Consider the following 20198-nt stretch of genomic DNA (forward strand, 5'->3'; position numbering starts at 1 on the left):
GTGCCTGGTCCTTTTTTCTACTGATCTCAGATTCTCTTAAGATCTCCCTCTATACATTTCTTTTACAATTTTTTTTTTTTTTTTTTGGTGCTGGGAAGTAAACGCAGGGCCTTGGACATGCAAGGCAGGCACTCTACCAAATGAGCTGTATCCCCAGCCCCCTTCTTTTCCTCTTTGTAACTTCAACCCCAGAGAAAACATGAGCCTTGACTTTCTGAGTTGACTTTTTTCACTTCACATATATTCTCTTGTTCCATACATTCTCCTGTAAATAACAATTTCATCCTTCTTTATGACTGAATGAGCTTCTACTGTGGATTTGCCCCACATTTTTTGTATTAATTCATCCACTGATACACATTGATGCCAGTTCCATATTTTAAATTGTGCTGCTATAGTCCTGGACATGCAGGTATCACTATAATATCCAAACATCAATATTTTACAGTAAATACCAAAAAGTGGTATAGCTCATCATGATTTTCCACAATTTTTTTTATAAAGGCTGTCCTTACTCCAATATGCTTTTTAGTACACTTATCCAGGATCAAATAACAATCTGTGTGGGTTTGTCTCTTTAAATTCTACTCTGAACCACTGGTTTGTCTCACTTCTCTGGTTGAATGTGTTCATGTTTTAAGAACATTATATCCTCAAATTTCTGAGATTTACTTTACAAATTTCTTAAACTAATTAAAGTATTATTATTTCTTCAGTAATTAGCTCATTTCAAACCTAATGATTCATTTTTCATGTTAATAAATTACTGAAATGTGGATTAAATGAATCATCTGATCATACAGCATATTTAGTCCCTCAACAAATTCCTTGTTGCTCATCCCCAAATGCAATTTTTGTTTACAGTAGTTTGCCTTTGAATATACAGGAATGAAGTTAGCATACAAACCAGCATCCATGGTTTGAGCAAGTAGCGTTCAGGATTTGGACGTGGGTCTCATCTTCTGAGATAGTATTCTCCAATGCTCTGAGCTCAGTGATCACACCAGGATATTGAAAACCAGCTCACATATATGAATAATGTCCACACCATCCCTCCACCTGCTGCCCAGATTTGAGATTTGTCAAAAATTTCCTCCAATACCCTATCCCAATATTATTCTCAATTATTCCTCAGAATTATTGAGAATAATTGTCCTATAAGAACAGGGACATTTACTCTGATGCTGCCTCAAAAGACAAATCCTTTAAAGATTCCATCCCATTGTACTGGCCCCTGAGTCAGGGAGGGACATGGTCAGTGGGCTGTCTCCCCATCTCTTTCCACTTCCCATTCTGCCTCCTCTTACCTTTTGCCTTCCCACACTTCTCCAAGAGACAGACAGTTTGGCCTGTCATCTCATGGGTTTGCTTTTCATTCTTCTATGTCCACATTCTACATGTATTCTTGAGATTTATAAGCAACAAAGGGGGGGTGGGGAGGAAGTGGGCTGGTTCAAGACCAACTGAAGAGCCATCCAGTACCTGATACCAGAGGATCAGCACACTTGTTGAGCTGGAGGCATAGCATGTTGTACTCAAGGGTCTTGGTGAGCAGGTCAGTTGTTATTAGGTTGCTAGAACTGCATGTTACACATAACTACTTTTTTGTGTGTGTGCCAGGTATTGAACCCAGGGCCTTGTGCATGCATGGGAGACAAAACACTCTACCATCTGAACTACACTCCAGCCCTTTGTCTCCTCTTCTTTCTACACAAATTGCTTCTGAAAATTTGGGGATAGTTACTCATGCAAACTTGCAGGTTGCACAGGTTATCTTCATCTGATCCCCACTAATGCTCATGTTCTGTGTGGTTAAGTAAAAGAGTTTTGCTGCCCAGTAACCTACAATGGAAGTCATCATGTCAATCTTCAGGAAATGTGATTTATTCTTGTTCAGGATAGTACACAATGCAGTGTCATTTTCTCCAAGGACATCAAAACTTTTTCTCATCCGACTTCTGAAATGATGGCAAACAGCAGTGCCAAGGAAACCCACACTGACAAAGGAGTTTGCCCTCAGAACACTGGGGGTAGCCTCTCCCATGCTTTATTGGAAGCAAACACCATTGTTTCCTCTTCCTTTACCAATCAGTACCTGTACCATCAGACACCAAGGATATAAACCCCATCAAGGCTGCACACTACAGTATCAAGGGAAGCAGACACACAGAAAATAGAAAGGCCACAGCTGCACTCTGCATAATCCAAACCTGTTAGACAACTAGGGATGGGCTTGGTTCACTCTCGCCCTCCTCCGCAGCTGCCATGAGGTAAGTAGGTCTACCCTCCTACACCATTCCACATTATGTTCTGCTCCACCTCAAGCCTAAAGCAAGGCAGTCAGCCAGTCATGGACCAAAATAAATCTTCCCTCCCTGAGGTTGATTTTTCTCTACTATTATTGTCAATTCAGTGGAAATCCAGTCTGACACATAAATCAAACTGGAACATGTGAAGATTGTATCCGATTTCTTTTTCAGAATTTCTCACCCTGTGCAAATTGTTTTATGTTCTTCAAAAGAATTGGAAAAATTGGACACTTACACACATTTCTTTGTTCCATTACCTTTCATGTATAGGAAGTAAATATCACACATTTAGAAGGTTTTCTCCCTACTGTGAGTGAAATGGCTTTGAAAGCAAGTGGGGAAACTGACTTACCATGTTTTAATGTTCAGAGTTTCTGTCATGTGAATCCTTTCATGTACTTGAAGATGACTAGGGAAACTGAAAAATTTGCCACAATTTTTGCATGCAAAGTGCATTTCTACATTACCATTTCTTTAAGGCTTATTAGGGAACTGCACCACTTTTCTGATTCTTTATATTAGTATAGCATTATTCTAATATGAGTTACTTCTTGATTTTGAATGTAACTGCAGCATATGAAGTTTTCACTACCTTGTTTATATTCAAAGGGCTTCTCACTGTTATGGGATGATCACTCAGAAAACTCTCTAAGTCCAAATTTAAAGAAAATTTGAGAGTCTTTATTATCTGGCCAGAGACCCCTAACAGAGTCCAAGCAACCCTATGGGAGAACAGCTTCAAATTGTCTGTGGCCAGAGTATTTAAGGAAGAAAACCACATCCTACAGAATCTGCAAGTTGTAAGCAAGCAGGATACAAGTGCTGAGAAAGCAGGGAGCAAAAACAGACAACTACATCCTGGGTTCGAGAACATTTATGGGTTTACATCCTGTGCTCAAGTACAGAAAAACAAAATTTTTTTTTTAGCATCTTAAAAATAACTTATATGAGAGTTCATAGAGGAGTTATAAAAATTGAGTCATTATGGCTATACCAATCTATATTTGTCTATGGCTATATTGATTTAACCTTATCTATATCTGTTTATCTATAACTCTACTGGCCTACTGATTTATCACCTCACACTGTTCTATATTTTATTTCCTGTAGCTTAAATCCTAAATCTTACAATTACATGATTTACTACTATTACTTAGGCTTACTCCTAATGAACTTATGTTCTATGCTTACTTCTAACTTATTACAGGGCAATTTAACATTATTTATCCCATAGTACTTATTTTTTTATCTTATTTATTCTGCTTATCAATATCTTATATCTACAATCTATAATCTATATTGATTAGACTCAAACCATAACACTCACCAGTGTGTTTGTTCTTGTATTTGAAGGTAGAAAGATCAATTAAAGGCTTTCACACATTTTGACAGCCATAATACTTCTATCCAGTATGAATTTATGATTTAAAGCTGATAACAATAAGTGAAACCTTTCCGGCATTGCTTACATTATACTTGCTCAGCAGTATAAGTGCATCTGTTCTTGAAGGTGAGTGGAAGTACTAAACTTTTCCAGACTGTTTACATTCATACAGGCTCTCTGCAGTATGAGTTCTCTGGTGTTTTCAAACTGAATTGGAATAAGCAAAGGGTGTACCACACTGTTTATATTCAAGAGGCCTCTCTCCAGTATGATTTATTTCATGTACATGAAGACAATCACAACTTGTAAATGTTTTGCCCTACTGTTTACATTCAAATGACTCTTCTTTAGAATAAATATATGTATGTAAAACCCACAGGAAGAAGTAAAGGCTTTCCTTGTATACATTCATAATGTTTTTTCCCATTATGAGTTTTCTTATGTATTTGAAGAAGCCAAACTATTGAAGTTGTTACCACAACACTTACGTCATAGGGTCTTTCTCCTCTATGAGATTGTTCACTTATATTTTAGGAAAAGGGAGAAAATATGAAAATTTTAATACATTATTTATCTTCATAGAGCTTCTCTCCAGGGTAAGTGTGTTCATGCATGTGAAGATGAATGGTAAAACTAAGTTTGACCACAATGCTTACATACATGAGGCTTCTCTCCAGTATCAGTTTTTTCACGGGACTAAAAGCCATCAAATGAAGCAAAGCCTTTCCCATGTTGTTTACATTCATAACATTCTTTCCTGTATGAATTCGTTCATGTGGATGAAGTGGAATGGACTGCGTGAAGGCTTTGCCACACTGCTTAAATTCATAGGGCTTCTCTCCAGTATGAGTTTAATTATGTATTTGAAGGTAAGAGGACCTAGTGAAGGCTTTCTCACTTTGTTTACATTCATAGGTCTCATTTCCTATATAAGTTCATTCATGTGAGCGAAGCTGACTGAATATAGCCAAACCTCTTCAAGGTTGTTTACATTCATAGGGCTTCTTTCTTATATGAGTTCTTTTATGTTTGTGAAGCTGAGAGCTTAATACAAAGTCTTTCCCACATTGTTTACATTCATAGGGCTTCCTTACAGTATGAGTTATTTCATGTGAGTGAAGGTAACTGGATGATGCAAAGTCTTTCCCACATTGTTTACCCTGATAGGGCTTCTCTCCAGTATGAGTGTTTACGTATTTGAAGGTGAGAGGACCAGGTGAAGGTGTTCCCACATTGTTTAATTCATAGGGCTTCTTTCTAATGTAAATCTGTTCATGCACATGAAGACAGGGGTAAAATAAAGGCTTTGTTTAAATTTATTTATATTTGTATACATTTATATGAGTTTGTTCACGTTTGAAGGGAAAAGGGCCAGGGGAAGGCTTTTCCACATTGTTTACATTCATAGGGCTTCTCTCCAATATGAGTTTGTTTATGTATTTGAAGGGAAGAGGAAGAAGTGAAGGCTTTTAAACATTATTTACATTTATAGGGCTTCACTCCAATGTGAGTCTGTTCATGCACATGAAGATAAGTGGAACAACTAAAGGCTTTCCCACATTGTTTACATTCATAGGGCTTCTCTCCAGTATGAGTTCGTTCATGTATTTGAAGGGAAGAGGGCCAGGGGAAGGCTTTCCCACATTGTTTGCATTCATAGGGCTTCTTTATACTATGATATTTTTCATGTGAGTGAAGGTGACTGGATGTAGCAAAGGCTTTCCCACATTGTTTACATTCATAGGGCTTCTCTACAGTATGAGTTTCTTCATGTGAGCGAAGGTAACTAGATCTACCAAAGGCTTTCCCACATTTTTTACATTTATAGGGCTTCTCTCCAGTATGAGTTCGTTTATGTATTTGAAGGGAATAGGGCCAGCGGAAGGCTTTTCCACATTGTTTGCATTCATAGGGTTTCTTAATAGTATGAGTTTTTTCATGTGCATGAAGATGACTGGATGCAGCAAAGGCTTTCCCACACTGTTTACATTCATAGGGCTTCTCTGCAGTATGAGTTTCTTCATGTGAGGGAAGGTGACGGGATGTAGCAAACGCTTTCCCACATTGTTTACATTTAAAAGGCTTCTCTCCAGTATGAGTTCGTTTATGTATTTGAAGGGAAGACGGCCAAGCGAAGGCTTTTCCACATTCTTTGCATTCATAGGGCTTCTTTACCGTATGAGTTTTTTCATGTGCGCGAAGGCGACTGGATGTAGCAAAGGCTTTCCCACACTGTTTACATTCATAGGGCTTCTCTGCAGAATGAGTTTCTTCATGTGCACGAAGGTGACTGGATCTAGCAAAGGCTTTCCCACATTGTTTACATTTAAAAGGCTTCTCTCCAGTATGAGTTCGTTCATGTACTTGAAGGGAAGAGGGCCAGGGGAAGGTTTTTCCACATTGTTTACATTCATAGGGCTTCTTTAGAGTATGAGATTTTTTATGTGAACAAAGATGACTGGATCTAGCAAAGGCTTTCCCACACTTTTCACATTGGTAAGGATTCTCTCCAGTATGTGTTCTATTATACTTTCGAAGGGAACTGGAACAAGTTAAGTCTTCCCCAGGTTGCTTACTTCCATATATCTTCTCCCCAGTATGAGATTGTCCACATTTTTCAAAACTCCTGAAACAACTGAACTCTTTTCTGCACGTCAAATATCCATAAGGTCCATTGACATCATGCACTGACACTTGTCTTTGAACACTTGTGAGAGAAATGAAGGATTTCCTGTTCTGTTTAACTTCATATGGCTTCCCTCCACACTCCTCATTCTTATATGATTTGTTTGCACAGTGAGATATGATATGCCTATTAAGGAAAACATAATATATGAAGATCTGTCCACACGTATTGCTTTCACATAAACTTTCTACCAGAAATATCCTTTAAGACTAAGATTTGGAGCCAGGCACGGTGGTTCACACCTGTAATCCAAGTGACTGAGGAGACTGAGGCAGAAGGATCTCGAGTTCAAATCCAGCTTCAGCAAAAAACGAGGTGCTAAGCAGCTCAGTGAGACCCTGTCTCTAAATAAAAACACAAAAATAGGGATGGGGATGTGGCTCAGTTGTCAAGTGCCCCAGAGGTTCAATCATGAGTACCAAAAAAAAAAACCCCTAAGATATGGAATCTCACTGAGGGTTTTTTCCAAACTGAGCACCTTTCAAATTTGTTCCAGAGCCTACCATATGATTTCTGTATAAAAATTACAAGCACAGTTTATGGCTGGCTCATTAATACTCTTACATTTATTAACAGGCATTGGACTTACACTATTACCCATGTCAGGGAAAGTACTGGTTTTCTGTCATGTCTACACTGTATTCTGTTTGAAAGTCAATGTAACAATTACTTTGCAAAACTGCTCCTCCACAGCTGCTAATGAAGCAGTGCTATTAAATACAGGTTGTTAGCACAGTCAACAAGTCAATTATTTTGAAAACACTAAACATGTCTTTTACATTAAGGTTAATTTTGGTAAAAAAAAAAAAAAAGAATAAACATTATTCATATCATGCTTGTTTTCTTTGTTTGTTTGTAAAATTATAGGAAAAGCTAGAATTCCCTCAGGGCTCTGATTCCTCTTATGAGTACAAATTACCTTACATCTCTCCCAGGATTTGTGTTCTGATCTTCAACATTTTGGTCTTCCCATCTGTCTCCTAAAATGTAGACCCAGAATAGTCATTATGGATCATCGTGATTTTAGAATGCATTTTGAGATTTACAATTTGGACAACTATCATGCACTAATAAAAAAGATGGAAAAAAGAAAAAAGACAGAATTATGATATTCATGCTGCTGAGTGCAATGACATTGGGCCCAATTTATTCCCCAGTTACTCCCTTTTCCACATTCCACATGCATGAGCAAAGTATACCTCCCAGGTGCTCTGTCTTTCATTATGTAATGAAACGTCATTCTTACCTATAGAAGCCAGGTTTCTAAGTACTTCCTGCATCACATCTCTGTGGAGATTCTTCTGGGAAAGATCAAGCAGAGCCCACTCCTCCTGGGTGAAGTTCACAGCCACATCCTCAAAGGCCACTAAGGTCTAAAATATGCCACAAACATGTAGTGCAGACCAGGAGAGACTGACAACATGAGGGCTCTATTCTCAACATGTGAGATATTCTCACATTTCTGTGGTCTCCATATATATATTTCATGATATGGTTTTTGAAACTTGTACTCTATATCTGCACTCACTTCCCAAACAAGCATTCCAATGTAATAGCTACTTTTCTATCTAGAAATGTAGCAGCAGAGCAAAAACACCCTTCTCCTTGTGGAGTCCAAGGAATAAGGCACGCTCCTGGGTCACCCCTAAGGTCTTTCTAGGGTGCATGTCTAATACATGGAATAATAAAGCCCTACTAACTCATGTGCAGAAGAGAACTAATATTAGTCCTCCTGACAGTACCTATTCTGAAAAATGCCTACTGACAAAGCGGTACTTTAGTGGGTAGGGGGAGCTAAGAATTTGGGAAGGATCATACCAAACTAAGCATTTACACTGAGTCAGAGTGCTTTAGAGGGTACATAAGCAACATAGGACTTACTGAATGTTTGCTTATCTTCAGATATCCTGTTATTTTCTTCTACTCTTAAATTAGAACTTCAAGGATTAAAGTCCCCCAACCCCTCAAAAAGAAAAAGAACCCTCTGAACAAAGAATCTCAGAGCTTCCCTAGTAGACAACATTTAATTGAAGTGGTCAAAACATAGAAATTAGGGATTAAGCTTATCCTGTGTGATAACACCAAGAAAATCAAGTAGAATTTGCAGGTGCTTCATCAAGAGAAAATATTTGTCCAAGAACAATAAGAAGTTTTTAAAAAAGTAATACCTATCAATATGTTCTAGACAGCAGACCTTTGGTTTATATAATATACAGTCATCTACCACATAACAATGTTTTGGTCAAAGACATTTTTGGTTAATAATGGACTACATACACATGGTTATCAGTAGTAAAGAAAAAAGCAATGTGTTTGTAGGAATGATTGTACAAAAACACCTACTGCATGATCACCTTTGGTATCTTGTAAAGTCTAATGCTGTGCAAGGCTGTAGCCTAGGAAGCCCTGAAACAACAGAGTCTAGGGATGTAATAGGCTGTTCCTTTTAGGACTCTGTGGTGTCTGTGCAGTCATGAGGCAGCCTAAAGAAGAACACCCAGAATGTTAAGTGACACCTGACTATAAATAAGAAACTTTTAAATTATACTATTAAACACAGCATAAGATTAGCAGAAAGATGAACCAAGAGACAGACCAAGAGAAAAGAAAATTTCAAATTCATATGGAAATTGACTAAAGAGATCGAAAGTATTGTGGAGAAGTGGAAACATTCACATGCAAGTTAAGGTATGAGTCAAGGCTGGGCTCTGAGGCACATGCCTATAATCCCAGAGTCTCGGCAGGCTGAGGCAGGAAGATCATAAATTCAAAGCCGCCTTTAAAAAAAGCAAGGTGCTAAGCAACTCAGTGAGGCCCTGTCTCTAAATAAAATACAATATAGGGCTGGAGATATGACTCAGTAATCGAGTGCCCCTGAGGTCAATATCAGGCACCAAAAAAAAAAAAAAAAAAAAAAAGATGAGTCAAGACAAACTGGTATCTAATTGAAAAAATACATTGTTTTCCTCAATTCCATGGGCAAACATTAATTGATATTAGATTCTGCTGTGAAAATAAAATTAAAACAATTTTTTTGCTGGAAAAAAGGGAAACCATTTTTACAAAAGAATAGTTTTAAGGAAGAAGAATGGGAAATTCAAAGTATTAAAATTATGTGGAATTAACAATGAGAATGAGTGGAGGAGAAACCTGTAATCCATGGGACATCAGAGTGCCACAGCACATTGTGAGATGCATAAAAGCACAACTAAAATGGAAAATAGCCAGGAGGGGGACTGAAGGTGAAAGCCACATAAAAATGGTTATAAACTATCTGCAAAGTCTTACACAACAAAAACTAAAAAATACTTCTGAAGGAAGTGATGCATTTTAACGATAACTGGTATTTGCCAGCATACAGAATTGTAAATCTCCCCAAACATTAACCATGAAGTCAGTTCAATCACTTTCCAAATACCAAAGACATTTTTATACAAAAAGAAGAGGTATTCTTCTAATGTTCACATGGAATTGCAAGACACTCAACAATGAAAGAAGAAGAAAAAAGAAGAAGCATAACACTTTGTAATTTCAAAATCTGCTCAAACTACAGTAACCAAAGTGTGCAGGTCACAGCACGGCCAGATCTGGAGGAAAGGCCCGACCTCCACACTGAGGCCCGAAGATCCAGAGGAGAGGCCTGTCCCAGGCCCAGAGATACGTAGTAAGGCACCTTGTGGTGTGGTTCCTTATTCACCAAAGCATGGTTCCAAAGCCCAACATCAGGGTACGTATAGGCTTGAGGCTGCCACCACCACAAAACTGAGATATCGCAGCTTCTATCAAGAGACAACAATAAAGACTTGGTAAGACATCACCAAGGTTCCTGTGGTCCTGGCTGCACCAAAGGAATCTCTACTAGGGGTGATAACAGTTATCCTGTTGCTGAGGTGACAGGGAGTCTTGCATGGGGTTCCCTATCTCTTGTTTCTCCTACTAATGATTACCCTCTCATTAGTCATATAATCTAATACCTCCATTCTCTCACATCCTACCTCATAAACATCTCAGCCAAGCCCCACCCTCTCTTCTACCTAGAAACTGTAAACCATTACAGAAACCTATTGACTATATGGTAGAAGATAACCAAACTCATCATTCTGATTATAGTGACAAAATTGTAAATATAAAAATAGAAGCTAACTGATCTATGGCTGCACATTGGGTACATTAAGTGCTGTAATATTGATCTCCCCTTAAAAGGTGAGGTATTGGTAACTTATAGGAACACTATAAGACAATAGGGAAGAAGCTGTCATACCTCAGATCTACACATCAAGAGAGGAAGACACATAGACATCATAAAAAAAACAAGGGAGGAAAGTGCCCCAAACAAACCAAGATACCACAACAATAGTATCCATAGATAGCACCATAGATGATGTATCAGAGAAGGTGTTTGGAATATACATAACTAAAATGATCTGGGAATTAAAGAACAACCTAAGTGAGCAGATACAGGCAAAAATCGATCACTCCAACAAAGAGATGAGAGAGAAATATAAGTTGCAAGAGATTACTTCAAGAAAGAGATAAAGATACTGAAAAAAAATATAAATCCTCAAAATGAAAGAAACAATAAGCTAATTAAAAAACTTGATAGCATCACCAATAGACTAGATCACTTGGAAATGAGGACCTCAGACAATGAAGAAAAAATATACAATCTTGAAAATACAGTTGACCTCACAGTGAAGATAGTAAGAAACCATGAACAGAATATCCAAGAACTATGGGATACCATCAAAAGACCAAAATTTTTTTTTTTTTTTTAAAGATAGAGTGAGAGAGGGAGGGAGGAAGGGAGAGAAAGAGAGAGAATTTTTTTTTTAATATTTATTTTTTAGTTTTCGGCGGACACAACATCTTTGTTTGTATGTGGTGCTGAGGATCGAATTTAAGATTTACTGGGATAGAGGAAGGTTCAGAGATTCAAAACAAAGGAATGCACAATTTCTTAAATGAAATAATAGCAGAAAATTTCCCAAGCATGAAGAATAAACTGGAAAATCGAATAAAAGAGGCCTATAGGACACCAAATGTGTAAAATTACAACAGATCTACAACAAGACACATTATAATGAAAATGCCTAGCATACAGAAAAAGGTTAGAATTTTAAAGGCTGCAAGAGAGAAAAATCACATTACCTATAAAGGAAGACCAATTTGGATCTCAGCAGATTTTTCAACTCAGACTCTTAAAGCTAGGAGATCCTGGAACAACATATACCAAGTTCTAAAAGATAATGGATACCAACCAAGAATCTTATATCTAGCAAAATTAAGCTTCAAATTTGATGATGAAATAAAACGTTCTATGATAAAAAAAAAAAGCTAAAAGAATTTACAGCAAGAAAGCCTGCACTACAGAACATTGCAGGCAAAAATATTCCATGAGGAGGAAATTAAAAACAATGATGAAAATCTGCAAAGGGAAGAACTACAATAAAGAAAAAGCCAACCAAAGGAGGAACCAAGTCAAGTTAAATGTCAAAAATAAACAAAAATGACCTGTAATACAATTCATGTCTCTTTCAACTCTTTTTGATAAATTTTTTCACATAAAAATTTTAAGTACAATATCATTTAATTTTTCAGGTTTTGGTTTATCTCATATTTTTTGTTTTCCATTTCTCTTCACAAAGTTATATAAATATGTTCTTTAAAACATTTAGTATTTTATATGTTATATTTTAATATATAATTAATCTGGCATTATATATACAGTGCCTGTGATATGAGAGGAGGTATATTTTACTCTCTTATAATTTAAAATCCAGTAGTCAAGATTTAAGGATGAAAAAGATCAGAGTAAAAATTGTTTAATAAGGTATTTATAAAAGATAAGGGCAAGGTTGAGGGAAACTAACAAGTTTTGTGAAGCACCTTTCCTTCTGTAAACTTGGAGAGGTAGGAGGTGAAAGAAGAGAGAGCTATTATGAAAAACTTGTAGGAGAAGGTGACCTAACTGAAGCTATTCCCACCAAAAACTTGTAGAAACCAACTCACAGTCTAAAAGAGTCTTATAGGAAGAATAAAGTACCATGCTCTACTCCTGTATATTCTAAGTTCATCTCTTGGTGTCCCTCTCTGATGGAACTCAACAAGAAACCACATCACAAGGGGACTTATCATGCAGCCTACATCATGAATCGCTAAAAGGAGAAAGATGAAGAAAGGAGCCAATATGACAGGCATTGGTCACATGAGGCCAGTGAGTATCTGAAATGTGTCTACTCTAAATTGAGGTGTGCTATGTGTTAAATAGACATTCGATTCCACAGAATTACTAGGACAAAGAAATGAACATGAAATATCTTACTAACAATTATTTTCCTTGCAAATTATGTTGGTAATCATTGGGTTAAATGAAAATATATTAAAATTAATTTATCTAAAGTAAAAGAGAACAAAGTAACATTCTGTATCTTGACTGTAATACTATCTATGTATCTATCTATCTGTATATAGTCATTTTTTATATTTGTGTTATCAAAATTCATATAAATATAAAACTAAATAGGGCAAATTGTACCATATATTTAAAGTCAACAAACACGACTTTAAAAAGAAATCTAGGACGTGAAGTATCTTAACAGGATTAGGCACATACTAACCACCTGATAAATAATGGCTTTTATTATGAGTCATTAAAACAACCAGCATCGCACACACCTATAATCCCAGCGGCATGGGAGGCAAAGGCAGGAGGATGGAAAGTTCACAGTCAGCCTCAGCAATTTAGCCAGGCCCTAAGCAACTCAGTGAGACCCTGTCTCTAATAAAATTCAAAATGGGGCTAAGGATGTGGCTAAATGTTCGACTGTCCCTGAGTTCAATCCCTGGTACCCCTAAAATAAATGAAAGAAAGAAAAGAAAGGAAAGAAAGAAAGAAAGATAAAAACAACCAGCATCAAGCTGTTTCATAGTTGGGTAGGGAGGGGGAGCATGGGAGCAACAGACAAACACTAGATAGGGAAAAGGGGAAGGAGGAGAAGGGAGGGGCAGGGGGTTAGAAATGATGGTGGAATGTGATGGACATGATTATGCAGAGTACATGTATGAAGACATGAATAGTGTGAATATACTTTGTATACAACCAGAGATACGAAAAATTGTGCTCTATATGTGTAATATGAATTGTAATACATTCCATGTCATATACAACAAATCATAATAAAAAGAAATTTAAAACAAACAAAGACATAGTAGCACAGGTTTAAATGCAGACACATACGGCAATGGAGGACAATGGGGGACCAGGAAGTGCTGACCCATACAGAAGGAGCCAGATCTTTCCAAGTGTAAAGAACCCTGGGGAATGAACGGCTGGAAAAACTGTATGTTCACATCAACACCAGAAGTCAGACCCCACCTCACAGCACATGCATACTTGAAATCTACATGGAACAAAGTCATGAAGTAAGATGTGAGCCTCACAATTCCTACAAGAAAACACAGAGCACACGTCTCACAACACTGAATTTGGAAATGGTTTCTGGGATATTATACCATCTATAAGATTCATGAAAGAATAGGTAAACTTAATTTCACCAAAAATACCTTTAGTCCTGTCATTGCAGCAATGAGGCTGGAACTACGGATGCCATGCTAAGTGGAAGAAGGCAGCACAGAGGGACACACTGCGTGTCCTCACACAGGGAAGCTGCCAGCTGATGTCACAGAAAGCACTGAGTACTCACCAGATGTGAGGAAGAGAGGAGAGGGTACAGCAGGGCTGGGGGAGGAGGCTGGGTCTCAGGTGACAGGATACACTCAGAGGAGCCAGCACTTCCGCTCTCTGGCACAGTAGGGTAGCCACGGTGTACAGTATGCCACTGTGGTTTTCATAATTCAGCTGGGGAGCAGTCCACAGACACCAAGAAATGGCAGATGTTAACAGACGGAAGAGCTGACGCCCTGATCTGATCATGGCACACTGGAACAGGTGCGCGACTAGCTCACTGCTCCTCGTCCATATGTGTAACTTAAAAGTGCATCAGCATAGAAAGGAAAAATGGTGCCCAACTGACTGGTTTTGCTGGATTCCTGCTCCCTAAAACCTCTACTGCAAGTGGAAGGGGACATCGGATGGGCTTTCATCACTGCAGTGCCTACCAGAAAGCCTGCTACAGGGCGGAGATCAGTACCTCAGAAGTGGTGGGGCTCTGACACACACAAAGGCACAGAGGGAGGCCTCCCACAAATGTCCTCACAGCTCACATCCACTCAACTTTCACAGGTTTAAGTGACCAAGCCCATCTCCCATGTCACACTGTGGCTCCAGGATCCCAAATCACTTCACAAAGTTGGGGTAATCCAAGTGATTTCACAATGGAGGCTCTCATGAAATCCTTTACTGCAAAGTTTACAGTAGAAATATAAATATAAATATAAATGATTTTGAAAACCTGTAAACAAGTTCTGTTCCCAAGGTCAGCAGTGAAAAATTAATACATAAATTTCAATAAAAATCAATTTAAAATAAAAAAGTCAACTTCTGTACACATGAAATACTGAAATGCAATTAACACAAAACTTCATTTACAATAGCACCACAAGAATAAATATAGAATAATAACATAAGAACATACAATACATAGATAATAACTAACACACCAAAAAAGTATAAAACTTATTTCCTAAATCGCAACACTTGTTGGAAGAAGCTCAAGATGCAAACAGAAGAAAAACCATCCCATGTTCATGGACCAAAGTTTTAACATTATTAATGTGGTGATACCTTCAAAAGAATCTACAGATTCTATTTACCAATGAAATCCTAAGTGAAGATTTCTTTTTAGAAACTGAAAACATCATATGACATTGCAAGGGACAGAGAATAGCAAACAACTTTGAAAAAGAGAAGAGCACTTTGACTAGCACGTCATGAGCACAAAACTTACTTCAAGTCAACAGTAACCAAGGGTGCAGTAATCACACCAGGAACACCATGTAGATGACGAATGACAACAGTTGTGGGGAGCAGGAGGTCACCAAAACAGCAGTGGAGCAGCTCCACATAGAAACCCAGGAAAACCTGCAGGACCACTGTGATGATACAACAGCATCAAATCTCACATAACTGCAGGATGCACCTCAGTGAAACACGGCTGGAAGCTTTGAGGAGGTCTTACCTGTCCTTGCTGCAAATCTGGGGACTCAGCACCATCCTGCAGAGAGCAGCCAGAGTGCCCAGTGTAACATCAACACGCTACAGTGACAGTCATCACAATCCACAATATGCACGGTATTGAGCTAAACCAGGTGCCCATCAACAGATAAAAGGATAAAGAACATGTGGTACACAAACACAATGGAATTTCACTCAATGCTAAAGAATGAACTTATGCCACTGGCATGAAAATGGGTGGAACTGGAAGACAACATGCTTAGTGCAAAAAGTGAGAGTCAGAGAGCCAGCTGTTGAATGTTTTCTCCCATATGTGGCAGCTAGAGCAGAATCAGGGAAGAAGTGGGGTATGAGGGATCACATGAAAGTAGAAGAGAGATCAATACAGTAGACCAAGGAGACTGAGAGAAAGGGAGGAGGGTCAGGAAAATAGAGTAAGAGTAGAATAAAACTGAACAAATTATGCTGTGTGCATGTAGGAATATATAACAAAAAATTCCATTATGTTTCTCCATAAGGCATTAATTTGAAAAAAAAAAGAACTATAAATAAATAGGAGGAAGGCCAGTAGCATAGAGGAAAGGAAACAGGAAGAGAGTAGGAGAGAGAAAGAGGAGTTACTGGCATCTGAAGTAGAGAACATTACATCCCATGCTTGCACGTTATGTAAATACTGAACTACAACATTAGCCAGGCACAGTGGTGCACAGCTGCAATCCTAGCAACCCAGGAGGCTGAAGCAGAGGATGAAAGTTTAAGGTGACCCTCAGCAAAGTAGAAAGGTCCTAAACAATTTACTGAGACAGCCTCAAAATAAAAAACACAAAGGGCTGGCAATGGGGCTCAGTGGTAAAGAGTTCATTCAATCCCTGTTGGCAAGGAGATAAATAAATAAAACAAACCCCAATATTATGTATAACTAATCTACTAATAAAATCAGAAAGAAAATAGAAAGCCAAAGAAGGGTATAATTTGAGAAAATACCAGTGTAAGCAATGCCCTGGGTATGACACTCAATACCACAAAGGACATGAAAAAGACACCATAGCCTATTAGGGACTTTTTTTCTTAAATTCCCAAAATATGTCCAATGAATGAAATGATAACAGAAAAGACTTTTCAAAAAAAAAAAAAAACAGAATATTTCACCTTGCTCACCCCTGAATAAATACATTTCACATTTAAGGAAAACCTGAGTCTCAAATAAGGAAGCACTCATTTCAAAGTGAGGAACACAGAAAAGGCTGGGGCTGAGGGAGCACAGATGTCTCAAGCTCAAGGAGCAGGTAAGGTCCCTATGAGCTGGGCATCCTCCCACCTGGTCCTGCTCACTGAAACACTCCATGATCCAGGAGACCTGGACCATGACTCCAGTCTATGAGGCTTTCAGGTTTGCACAGCACTGCACTGGGGTGGGTGGTCCTTATGCTCTGGGAGAGTTTTCCTCCTACACAACTGTGAGAGAATGCAAGGGCAGGAATCATTGCTGACCTGGCCCCTGAGCACCAGCATCCACAGGCTCACTGTCCACCTGTCTCCAAGGGATGGGAACAGGGCATGGGGGAGACAATATCGCTAGGAGGGATCTGTCAAGATGAGGCCTGTTCTAGCACATTCCTCAGCCAATGGGCCCCCAGCTACTCTCCTGATAGTCTGTACCCCATACCTCAGGTTGCCCTTTAGAAGGAGGTGACCCAGGGCCTAAAATTCCCTGCACCCTGCAGGACACAGGACAGCTTTTGGTACCAGAGGTAGCCCCAGAAAAGGACAGGACAGTGGCTAAAGAAACAGGACCCCAGAAGAGTACAAAAGAAACTCCTACACAAAGATATCCTGGCATCTCTGGTGGGGAAGGTAAAGGAAGAGAGACAGGAAGTTGTTTCACAGTGGAGCTCCGGGTGACTCTGCACTGCTCTCACCACAGGGCAAACTCATCAACAGAAGACACATCTTTGAGGCTGTGCCCACTTGAATGTAGTGTGAGGAGCAGAAAGTTGATAATGCTGTGAGCTGGAGAAGAATGTGGATTCCAGCAATGTCATCAAAGAGCAGAAATTTTGAAGATCTACTGAGAGCCCTAGCAGGCCCTAGATGGGGGAAAGCAGGGTGACTTTTGGGGAGGGAAGGACAGGGACCCCTCAAACCAGCATCCTTCACACAGGAGACCCACACCCGAGGCAGGATCCATGAGGTCCTCTACCTTCACTGCACACTAAGGGGCTGGGACTGAGGTCCAGCTGGGCATAGAAGGTTCTTCCAAAGATCAGGCAGACCAGGCAGCACACTGGGAACCCACCATGGACCAGCCCATACCATAAGCTGAAGGCATCAAGGGCTGAGCTATAGCAGCATCTGACTCAGGTCTGGCTTGGCTGACTCTGGAGCCGACAGTTGGGAGGCCAGAGTCCAGCCAAGATGGTTCCCACCAGTTCTAAACAGCCCACCTTCCCCCACCCCCCACCCCTGTGATCTGACTTGGCCCCACACACTCACCACTTCCTGCCTTCTGAGGAGTCCAGACATCCTTCCTATGGATCTCAGCAGGTGTAGGTCACAGGGAGACAGATCTGAGACACAGCCACTTGGGCCTCATGCAGCAGAGAAGACACAGTCCTGGAGATGCACAGGGTGAGAGATGAAGGCCTCTGAGACTGTGGAAGACCACCCCCTCCCACCAGCTGCCTGCTACCTGCCCAGGGTTCATAAGACCCCTGCATACCCCAGCCACATATACAAACTTGGGGCCCTGAGTGACAGGAGATGTAGCCGAGTCCTGGGTAAATAGTCCAGAAGGACAGAGTCTTGGCAAAAGTCCTTTTCAGACAGCATTTCCTCCCTGCAAGGGGACCTGCCCCATCAGAGGGACATTTCCACTTAGACAGGGCTGAGACAGCTCTCCACAGCCGGCTCTGTTGTCTTCCTGCTCCTCTGGGCACAGAAACACAAGCATGTGTGAGGAATTACAGCCTTGGTGTTCAAGGCAGCCAACCCTGACCTCAGAGAAGGTAGGTGCCAGGTCTGGCCAGAATGGAAGGGAGGGAGACAGGCATCTATCACTTGAGAAGCAGCCAAGGCTGCATGGCTAAGGCCTCCTCACACTTTCACTCTCAATCAACTCTTTTTCACCCAAGAAAATAAAAAGACAATCAGGAAATACAATTAATAAGTGCATGAAAAACTAATTATATGGCAATAATAAAAAAGAATTCAATGAATGGAAAAGCAAGCCCTTGAACCACCTCATGTAAGGAGACTGCTTCACCCACAGTACAGAATGAAAACCCACTTGCAGAGAGGTAAGCACATTCCCAAGTTGGGAGCCAGGCTCTGACAGCTGGCCCCTAGAGGGCTCATTCCCTGGTGGCCAGGAGGGAACAACTAAGTATTTCTCTCTTGAAACCCATCATGCCCCCTGTCCTATAGGTTTTCTGAATAAGAAGACAAAGAAATTCCAAAGGAAGAGATTGATACACTCACATCTATGAAAAATGAGGCTCCTGCATGAAACAACAAAAGGGTACAAGAAGGTTGCCCTACCTCAGGGGAAATGTCTGCAGTCTTTACAAAGAAAAATAAATTCATGTTGAGGGAATATTAAAGGAAAGAAGAAATTACCTCACAAACGAATTAAATTTGAATTGAGTTTTAACTGAATTACATTTTAGAAAATTACTGAAAACCTTTCCAAGAACATGAAAATACACAAAAAAATGCTCATAGAAATAGTATTCAGTAAAAAGCAAGGTACATCCACATGGAAGTAAACAAGAACAGACATGTATTAGAGATATACACACAAGGATTAAAGGCCAGAGAGCTGATCCATACAGTGCAATGTAGTTTATCCATAATCAATAGCCTGATGATTTCCCAATGTGTACAACATAAAGTGTGCATACTTAGGGGCCAAATTTTTAAAAAAGAATGGAATTATCAAGAACATAAAAATTACACTCAAAACAAGTCAGGGTCCCAAAGCAAAAACAGTGGAGGGACCTGGGAGAACCACAGCCTAAAACAGCAACATGAGTCTAACCAACTGAGACAGAGACCACATACTACATGTTACGGTCCCACAGTAATACAGTACTAATGGTAACACAAAGTTATTGAAAACTCAAATAAGACAAAACCAAGTAACATTCTGCTTCCTCACACATGGGTAAACAACCAGGAATGATAGAAAGAATCAGCACTGTCCGCACCTTCAGGAAGAGGTAGCAGAGACCAGGGCAGCCTGCCCAGGGCCAAGTCATCTCTGTTTGGGTGGGGATGTATGGGAGTTTAGAATCTGACTACACTGAGCATTAAAAATATATTTCAAAGGGCTGGGGATACAGCTCAGTTGGTAGAGTGCTTGCCTCACATGCATGAGGCCTTAATTTGAATCCCCACCAGCACCACACACACACACACACACACACACACACACACAATTATATCAAGAACTCTCAGTTCTTCTTTACATCAAATTACTCTATCCAAATAAATGTTAACCAAGAACATAAAAATACTAAGTTCAATGAAGAAATGAAATTCCTGGCCAGGCATGGTAGGGCACACCTATAATCCCAGAAGCTATTGAGGCTGAGGCAGGAGATCATGAGTTAAAGTTGGCCTCAGCAAAAGGGAGGCACTAAGCAACTCAGTGAGACTCTGTGTCTAAATCAAAAAATACAAAAAAAA

At 39.5% G+C, this 20198-nt stretch overlaps 1 protein-coding gene across 2 annotated transcripts in view; it reads right to left on the reverse strand.

The window, feature by feature from the left end:
• Positions 1–1862: 1862 nt before the first annotated feature.
• LOC107160367 (zinc finger protein 14-like) overlaps positions 1863–20198 on the reverse strand; it is a 22952-nt gene continuing 4616 nt past the window's right edge. Inside the window, exons 3-8 of one of the 2 annotated variants that reach the window (XM_048797507.1) lie at positions 18006–18125; positions 7626–7752; positions 7299–7359; positions 6622–6723; positions 5382–6505; positions 1863–5297 (exon numbers count right to left, since the gene is read on the reverse strand). In XM_048797507.1, coding sequence (XP_048653464.1) covers positions 5170–5297; positions 5382–6505; positions 6622–6723; positions 7299–7359; positions 7626–7752; positions 18006–18035 — 1572 coding nt within the window. In that variant the 5' untranslated portion in view covers positions 18036–18125 and the 3' untranslated portion in view covers positions 1863–5169. Of the gene's footprint in view, positions 6506–6621; positions 6724–7298; positions 7360–7625; positions 7753–18005; positions 18126–20198 lie in introns of both variants that reach the window. The other variant, XM_048797506.1, reaches the window with a different exon arrangement.

The sequence above is a fragment of the Marmota marmota genome, unplaced genomic scaffold (assembly GCF_001458135.2).
Source record: "Marmota marmota marmota unplaced genomic scaffold, marMar, whole genome shotgun sequence".
Classification (NCBI taxonomy): Eukaryota; Metazoa; Chordata; class Mammalia; order Rodentia; family Sciuridae; genus Marmota; species Marmota marmota.